This window comes from Nelusetta ayraudi, unplaced genomic scaffold, assembly GCF_046127955.1.
Source record: "Nelusetta ayraudi isolate G7.1 ecotype Tasmania unplaced genomic scaffold, CSIRO-AGI_Nayr_v1 ptg000026l, whole genome shotgun sequence".
In the NCBI taxonomy this organism is placed as follows: domain Eukaryota; kingdom Metazoa; phylum Chordata; class Actinopteri; order Tetraodontiformes; family Monacanthidae; genus Nelusetta; species Nelusetta ayraudi.
In genome coordinates, this window is record NW_027466076.1 from 4,448,194 (window position 1) to 4,457,328 (window position 9,135).

At 43.3% G+C, this 9,135-nt stretch overlaps 1 protein-coding gene across 1 annotated transcript; it reads right to left on the reverse strand.

Annotated features, from left to right (window-relative positions):
• Positions 1-528: 528 nt before the first annotated feature.
• On the reverse strand, positions 529-8,824 carry LOC142889908 (LIM homeobox transcription factor 1-beta.1-like). Its single transcript, XM_076028583.1, has 7 exons — positions 8,653-8,824; positions 6,961-7,153; positions 1,396-1,616; positions 988-1,184; positions 826-903; positions 646-712; positions 529-536 (listed from the first exon to the last, which is right to left on the reverse strand). Exons 1-7 carry the CDS (start codon positions 8,822-8,824, stop codon positions 529-531), a joined length of 936 nt encoding a protein of 311 aa, XP_075884698.1.
• Positions 8,825-9,135: the final 311 nt, after the last annotated feature.

Here is a 9,135-nt window from a genome sequence, read left to right on the forward strand (position 1 = left end):
AATGGCAATCAAGCCAACTCACACCCTGTCTCTCGGTCACCTATTATTGCATTATCGCACTATCTCCAATGAACACGCAGGTTTGTTTAGCTGATTTGATTCTACAGCAGCGACTTCCACTCGCACAGACCGCCACCCCCAATCCCCCCACCCCCCGCCACCCACCTGCTACTGCCAATATTGACACACTGCAAGTCCATAAACAGAACGGCAGTGCTTGCCAGAGCTTATCTAAACTGTCTGCTCGTGTTGCTGCGCGATTGCAATGGTGAACGGGCCCCGGCGCGGTGGAGCTGAGCTAACACAGGGGAACCATAGTTGTGGCTGAGGTTAGTCTGAGACAGGTGACTTGGGAGACTTGGTCCAGGTGGAAGTCTGCAGTTTACATGTTGTCAGAAAAGTCTGTCGCTTGTTAGTCTTAATTCTGTTAAAGCTCAGCAGCAGGCTTTGTTTGCGTGATGTTTCCTTGTGCATCTAAAGCCAGAAACAGTGTGTAGAGTCTCCTCTTTTTGATAATTCTTTTTGTGTTTAGGTCACTGGGATGAATTATGAGCCGTTATTATCAAGTCTTTACAAAAATACAAAAGGTGTGACTGCATCAGACAGACACAAATAAAAAACAAAACCCTGAGGATCGACTCTTGCCTTGGCTCAATCTTTTGTTGTGTGACTCCTGCATTTGTTGCTGTTGCCTCCGGGCCACTTTTTTCATCTGTAAAGGAAAAAAAGAAATGAAAGTGAGGAAAGCAAATGTTGTCAATACCCTTTGTGATGTTTTAAAATTGATTTGTATGTATGAATGAATGATTGCGCTGCTTCACTGACCTTTGCCCTCTGGTTTTGGAACCAGACCTGAACAACTCGAACACTCAGTCCCGTCTCGGCAGCCAGGGTGTCTCTCACCTGGAAGCAACAGCAAATTCACATTTACTCGCTACTGATCTGCACTCCAAGCGGAGTGGGTGATTACCAACCCTCTGTGCTCACCTTCCTGCAGGGTTTGGAGGAGACGTCGAAGGAGGCCTTGAAGGCTCTCCTCTGCTGGGAGGTGAGGATGGTGCGAGGCCTCTTCAGTCGGCAGGGACCCTTGGCGCCGCCATCGTCGTCGTGGTCGCCCTTCACTGCAGCAGCAGCAGCAGCAGCAGCTCCATTCGAGGTTTCCTGATCCTCGTTGTCACTCTTACCTGTCGTCACATCCATCTTTTAGGAACAGGTACGACACAGACTGCGTGTTCCCTGTGTGATTCCCTCCCACTTCCAGTCAAAGGCTTGGCCACACCTTCTCACTTCACACGTCATTGTCAATTCTTAATGAAGGCATCTACACATATAGAAGTATGTAGTAAACCTATCTCGATAGTTGAGACAAAAAAAACCCCCAAAAAAACAGGTTACCTGAGCTTGAGTTGCTCAGACCGACGTCGGCCCGCCTCTCGTAATCGGCTTTGCACAGCAGCCGACCGTCCTTCAGAACAAACTGGTCTCCCTTGCGCAGCTTGCACTCGCAGACGGAGCAGCAGAAACAGCCGAGGTGAAAGACGCTCTCGGTGGCCCTTATGACGAGCTCGCTGGGCGAGATCTTCCTCAGGCAGCCGCTGCACGTGGCCGCAAACAGTCTGAGAATAGACGGCAAAGAGAGGAAGGTTCATATCTGAGTGTGTGATGTGAGCAAAGTTACTAGAAATTTAGGAAAATTGATGTTGTGAGGTTTGAGTAAGTGATGTTTTATATATTTTCATATATTTTCTTGATTTTATTATTATTATTATTATTATTATTATTATTATTATTATTATACATAGTTGGTGCTGAAGAGAAAATATAAAATTACTTTTTTTAAGATTATGATTTTCATATTTCTACACTTTCTCATTGGGGAAAAACTTTTAATTTACACTTCGTTAGCTATAATTTTATTTCAATTTGCAGCTTGATGTGAAGTCGTATCGGTTTCACCACACACAGCAGAACAGAACAATAAAGAGGCTTCAGCCATCCGGTCATGTTTGTGTAAAAAAAAAAAAAAAAGGAAAAAAAAAGGGGGATCTTGTGTGATTTGCGCTGCTTTCAGTGAGCCGCCATTGTCCCGATAGAAGAATCTCAGAGGAAAAAAAGGCCCTCAGAAGGGCCGCGGGGACGCCCACCACGACTCTGCGCGACCTCTCGGCCCTGCACTCTTGGCTTCGGTGCTGCTCGAGCAGCTCAACAAGCAATAAAGAGGAGGCGGATTAACGTAGGAGAAGAAGAAGAAGAAGAAAAAGAAGAGGCGTGGAGAAAGGATGAAGTCAGTTAAAACAGACTCTGTGTGTGTGTGTGTGTGTGTGTGTGTGTGTGTGTATTGTGTTTATTTGTGTGTTCGTTCACAGTCATCTTGTTTGCTTTCGCCTGGCTATCCGAGAGCTGAGTGACCCCAAAAGGAGGAGGAGGAGGAGGCAGCGGGTGTGTGGCTGCTGCTGCTGCTGCTGCTCTGGGTGGCAGCTTGCTGCTGTTTTAATTAGGCCCCATTATGCAAAAGAACGATTGTGGAAGGAAGAGAAGGGGAAATAAAGGCGGGATCCAGAACAGTTGTTGGAGGGGGAGACTGTTTGCTCAGCCCAAAGCTCAAGAAGTTAGAGTGAGGCTTCTCAGCTCTCTGGGGGGGGGGGGGACTCACTTCAAAATGTCCAATGTTTAATTAGCATGGTAATGATCCCCAGCAGTCACTCTGACGCTTTCATCTCTCCATTCATCGCCCTCGCTCGGTCCTGTCAGAGGTGGCGGTGGGTGGGAGGGAAGAAGAAGAGGGTGGAAGCTGTAAAATATTCCCTCCCGTCGTTTGTGTGTGTGCTACTCTTAACCGACCCATACACACACACACACACACACACACACACACACAAATTAGTTTATATAATTTATGTGGATTGTGCTTAAAATTTCATTGCACGCTATGACGCATGTACTTTGTGTAGTTCAAGTTCAGTGATTGTTTCGTGCTGAAGAAAGCTTTGCAAATCACAATAATGTAGGCATATTAACGAAACAGTGTGTGATCTAAACACTGCCGCACCTGATAGATTTCAATGTTTTGTGTGGTAGTATTGTATTCATTCAAGAGACACAAAATGGTCATTTATAGTGATGGACATTTAACCCTCATGCTAAAATTTGACTGTTCTGTCCAGCTCAGAAATGGATGTTTTTCTGCAAAATTTTTATTTTGTCTTAACAATTACGCAACAAAATTAGTTCCATTTATTTGTGTGCCTGTGATGCAGCTACGGTAAATCTTTTGAAACACACTCACAAAAATTCTTTGGCAAATATTTTATGACAACAATTGGGATTAAGTAAAAAATTTTAAGGGTTTCCGAAAACTTCTTCACTACTGTTCATTTATCCACAAGCTCGTGTATTGAAACGAGAATATCAATTAACTGTCTGGCCCACTAGATGGTGCTAAATGGTAAACGTGTGGATTTTGTGGTAATGGCTGCTTAAAATCAGCTTTTAATACCCACAGGATTCTGCATTTATACTCCAACATCATGATTACAAGTGTTAAAAGCGTATTTTTTCCCCCCTCACCTCTAGTATTTTCGACAAATATTTTGTTTCCAAAATAAAAAGTGACGGCGAAAGACATGGCTTGAGAAACAGTAGAAAACAGTTCCCAAGCAATGAATTTGCCAATGTTTCAAAAGCACTTGTAGGATACGAATGTTTTGACAAAAGTCTGTCCTAATATCTCGTATTTAAGCGCAGCACAACACATCTAGTGTATCAGGACCACAAAAGTTACTTAAATTAACTATAAAATTTAATTTAGATGCAGAGATGAAAGCTAGCTAATTGTGCCGGCTAATAAGCTAACAACTAAGCTAGCTATAGCTTCGATGTGGCTATTCACCAAACGTCAGTAGAAAATCTGTGTTGCGGTGGGAAGTTTTACATGCGAGTACAGATGGTGAGCTCGTTTTTCCTGACACGGTTTTTTTGGCGGCTCGAAGGGTAAATGGAATCATTTTATTCTGCTTTCAGCCCTTCCTGTTCCTCCCCCCTTCCTGTGTGTGTAACGTACATGCTACTTGCAGTCGTCAGTCATCAGTCGGTAAAACCACACACACACACACACATACACACTGCGCAAAGTGTTTGCTAAGCAAAGTTACAACAAAATCAGTATCTTTGAAGCCCCACAGTGTTTAGCTCTTTATTGAAATAACTCTTAAAACACTGAAACAATGGAAATACAGCTATTTTATGACTTGCTGATTATTAATATGATTTCTTCAAGTTTGGCGGGCCGGATTACAAATCTTAACGGGCTGCATATGGCCCCCAGGTTTGCCCAGGCCTGCACTAGATATAAACTAGACTGCACTGCTGGTTTGAGGGGAGTTAAAAAAAAAAAAAAAGAAAGAAAAAAAAAGGCACTTAATGCCAAAGAATTATTCTGTCGGATGAAACCTTCAAGACTTGTGCTTACTCACAGTGTCATTAACTTGTATTAAATATTGTAACGTCGCTGTACATCCTGGGTCTGCAGAAACACTCCAGCAGCGGTGCACAGCGAGGTCTGACTCTGTCCTCAAGACGTTTTTTAAACAGTCAGAAAATGTTGGAGCACTGCCTCGGCTTTTCTGAGTGACCCCCCCCCCGCCCCCAACCCTCCCCACCACCTCCTTCGCACCAACAGACTGCTCTTACATTTTCTTAGCCAATTTCGCTTTTAGTTGTACATCATCGAGTCACTGTTGCCACCTCTCACAGGCTGTCACTGTATGGAATATAATCTAGCAAAGGAAAACGAATGGTTTATTTAGATCGTAGGACTGTTGAGGGTTTTCTTTTTTTTTTTAAATGTATATTTTTACAATTTGGAATTCGCCGCTCAGAAAAAAATGGCCCCATCTATCCAACCATACACACACCTTGACAACGTGAACCTAAAAAACGTGTGTGTGTGTGTGTGTGTGTATGTGTGTGTGTGTGTGTGTGTGTGCGTATGAATGAGAGAGAGAGAGAGAGAGAGAGAGAGAGAAAGGTATTATTATTAGGTTTAGTCTGATTTAACTTCAGACTTGAGTCTTTTTGCACAGCACATGTAAACTTCTGGTTTCAACTGTGTATGAGGCAGTGACTTTCTGTTTGCTATTTTCTATTTGTCATCCTATTCTATCACTAGTCTGGTTGATCAGCTCTCCCCGTGTTTTTCCAACTGTTTGTCTCATCAAACAGTTGAAATTTACAGCCATTTTCCAGGCTAATTTGCAAATAAATAAACACGAGTTAACTGCAGCTCCAGATTGTTTATCAATGTGTGCGTTCCCTCCAATCGGAGACGGAGACGTCCAAAAAAAAGCCACGAGACTTTTCAGGGACTTCAGTGAATGAGCCACCCGCAGCAGGCCTGGCTGAAAACACTCTCTCCACAGCTCCCCGCACTGTTAGGCTGTGTTATAGGAGTCGAGGTGGGGTCACTGCACCCTTGCATAAATCATAGAAAACACTAAATAGATGTTGGAAGCTGTGGGAGCGTGACAACATGCGGCAGGCGAGAGCGAGAGCGCGGAGAGGCGATGAAATCAGAGCTGCAAAGCTCTCGCCGACGCTTGTTTTTCTAATGCTGAGCTCATTCACTCGTTGATCAGCTGTGCTGCTAAAACAGAACAGGACTTTAAAGGGGAGCAGGTCTCTGTTTAGCTTTGCAAGCGTGGTCCACGCGTCACAAGTGCAGCTCTTACCGACTGCATTGCTTTTAACCAGCTGCATGCAGTCTGACAGGACGCGTAAACAAAAATTCAAATGCATCATAAAGGTCCTCGTCTTGAGCAAGCGGTGTGTAGTGAGCAATCCAGTCGTCCATGGTGACAAAGAAAGCTCTGGCCTTCTGAGTGTGCCGAACCCAGGTAGCAATCATTGTCACGTCAAACACGAGATTAATATTTCAATAGTGCGATACCAGCAGCGTACAAGAGCATCCTATGAGTGTTCTGTTCTATATTCACGTGACATTTTGTTCCCATCTATTGTTCATAATTGTTCAAGTCTTTAGCCTCTTGTACTGCATAATTCCCAATTATTTTTTTTTTTAACTTTGGCAGCTGCAGTGCTTTTAAATGACATATTTTCTCTGTGTCTTTAATGACCTTTCCATCAGGTCCTATAAGTAGAAGTAGCATGTTAAATAAAAAACACATTTAATAAATGGTAAATTTAAGGTAGAAAATTAGCTTTCTTTTATGATTTAACAGGTGTTTTATGCCCCTCCCAGCTTACATGAGGAATACAACCATACAGTCTCTTATCAAAATAAGGCCTAACATGTTCAAACCTTCTAAATCTACAGTAAGGTGCTTTTTCAATGGAGTGTGGTCATGTCTTTTCGATGAGTGACAGACCCCAAACTTGCCTGGCCATTGCAAAGAAACAACAACAAAAAAAACTGCTTTAGGAAAGTTGCGGAATTAGCTCCCCTTTAAATAAAAGCCACCAGACCCTGGCGCGCGGCAGTGACGCACGACATCTAAAGCTTCGGGGCTGACAAATTGCCCACTGACAGGAAAGACCACCCAACTACTACTGCTGCAACTAGAATATCCACGTCACTGTCGGAGCAAACCGCCTTAGATGCTGCACAACGGTAAGGCTCATAAAAATCGTCTGTAGCTCGCCCACATCAAATTAGCGCTCTGCGCCTTTAAATCTTTATCAGCTCCTCAATTCTTTCCACTGTTTCCACTGTTACAAGTACTCCAACACATGGAGTAGAACTGTCAGCTCGCACACGACATCCCAAATGTCTCGGCTGTTTTAACTTGATTTGACAAAATGAGGTCATGAACGAAAGATTGCACATTTGTTGTTTGTTATTTGCTACTGTATGTCTAGAGCTGCAGAAGGTATCGGCTCAGTAGGGGGCCTGGTACTCGAGGAAGGGCCCAGGGCTCAGTGAAGGGCCTGTACTCGGGGTCTTACCGCTGGTAGTCGCTCCTGCAGTACAGTTTGGTGTCTCTGCAGTAGCAGGTGGCGGCGAGCGGCCGCTGGCAGGCGGCGCACCGCAGGCATGCCTCGTGCCAGGAGGCTCCGTCCACCCTCAGCAGGAAGCGGTCCGAGATGGTGCGAGCGCAGCCCTCGCAGCACGAGGACCCCCGGGGCCCCGGCTGGGAGCCTGCAGGGACCCACAGGGAAGCAGGGAGGGAGGGGAAACATCATCAGTGGACAATGACGTGACATTTGTGTAATAATTCAATAAAAATAAGGCTCAGTGAATGATACACACACACACACACACACACACACATATATATATATGTGTGTGTGTGTGTGTGTGTGTTGGCTGTAATCCAAAATTGAACAAAAAAAATTGCTGCATGTTGTATTTAGCTCTTAACTGAAATGACTCTTGAAACATTGACGAAATGGATGAAGTACAGCTATCTTATGATTTACTGAGTATTAATATAATCAAATATCAGCAGGCCGGATTAAAAAGCTTTAACCGATCACATATGGCCCCGGGGCCGTAGTTTGCCCATGCTTGGTTTGGGCAGAGGATGAGTTGAGACTCACTGCGTTGTATTTAATGTAGAACCTCTGTGATAAAAGACTTTTGTCAGAGATTTTTCATTTTTATTTTTTAAAATGATGTTACTCTCTGCACATCACGTTATTTCCAATGATGGGACATTAATGTTACAATAGAATGGAATACAATACAATAAAATTGAATGCCTTATTAATCCCACATTGGGGAAATTTGCATCATTACAACAACGGTATAGTGCAAAAAGGTGGAAAATTATATTAAGAAAAAAAAGGACCAAAATAAAAAATATATATTATAGTTGTAGTCTTGGATGTTTTTTGTTGTTGTTTTTTTTAACGAGAAACAAAGGCAGTGCGCCTATATAGACCACAGACATTGAATTATTATTATTATTATTATTATTATTATTATTATTATTATTTAATTCGAAGAGTAATTAAATGTGAATCTAAATATTACTGGACCCCGTTTTCAGGTGTTTTAAGGTGGTGACAAGCGCACCAAGGCTTCAGCGTCTTCAGGTCCACTCAATGGATTTCACGTTTTAGGCCGCGAAGGCGCCCGTTCGAGTTGAAATGGGGGGGGGGGGGGGAAATAAACCAAGATAAAAATAAAAGATAATGCGCACCAATGAAATTTGATGTTATTTTTCCACGACATTTGTTCGCTGCGTTTGGGTTGGTGGGGATCAAAATGTCCGTAACAGTTGATGTTAATAAAATAAAAATAAAAAAAGACATACATGAATGGTTAGACGAATTAATTAATATACATAAATCCATTTAAACGAGGGCTGTTTCCCAAATCATTTTGTTTGACATTTTGCTGTTTGTTTGTTTTTTTTTTACAATCAAAAAACGTACAATGTACAACATAAATGACAGACAGTCAATCAGTTTAATTTCCATAAGGTAATCAAGGTTCAGAGGGGCAAATTATTATTATTATTATTATCATCATCATTGAAATATTTACTTTCGAAGAGAAAAACAATTTACTTTGGAAAAAAATATATATACATAATAGAAACAAAGACTGACTATTTCGATCAAGTTTGCACCCGCTCCGATACGGCAAATGATAAATGACATGAAATCATCGTGGGCCAGTCTGACACTCACCGGATGAAACGCGCACCGAGCTGATGTCGTCGTGCCGACCGTCACCTGATCTCAGCCCGTCCAGCATCTTCGCACTGGGCCGCCTCTTCCTCACCTGGAGTCCGGAGAGGAAGCCCTCGACGCGGCGTTTAATCTGGAGAGGAGGTCGGTAGGAGGAGGAGCCGCTCCTCATTTCCTCCTCCTCCTCCTCACCCTCCTCCTCTCAGCCCTCTCCCCTCCTACTCCTCTCCTTTCTCCTCCTCCTCCTCCCAGTCCCTGTCCCTCATCATCTCCTCCTCCAAGCCTCTCCTCCTCATGTCTTCCTCCAAGCCTCTCCTCCTTCTCCTCTTCTCTTCTTCTCTCCTCCTCCTCCACCTAAATGCTCCTCCACACACCAACAACCTGCATAGAACTGCGACGAGACGCATGGATCTCATGTTCTTACAACTAACTGAGACGCTTTGATAATAATAATAATAATAATAATAATAATAATAATAATAA

Coding starts and splice junctions, on each gene's coding strand:
- LOC142889908 (XM_076028583.1), bottom strand. CDS start 8,824: ATGAGGAGCGGCTCCTCCTCCTACCGACCTCCTCTCCAGATTAAACGC. Junction 1,185..1,395: donor TCTGAGCAACTCAAGCTCAG/GTAACCTGTTTT, acceptor ATGTGACGACAG/GTAAGAGTGACAACGAGGAT. Junction 713..825: donor TCCAAAACCAGAGGGCAAAG/GTCAGTGAAGCA, acceptor TTTCCTTTACAG/ATGAAAAAAGTGGCCCGGAG.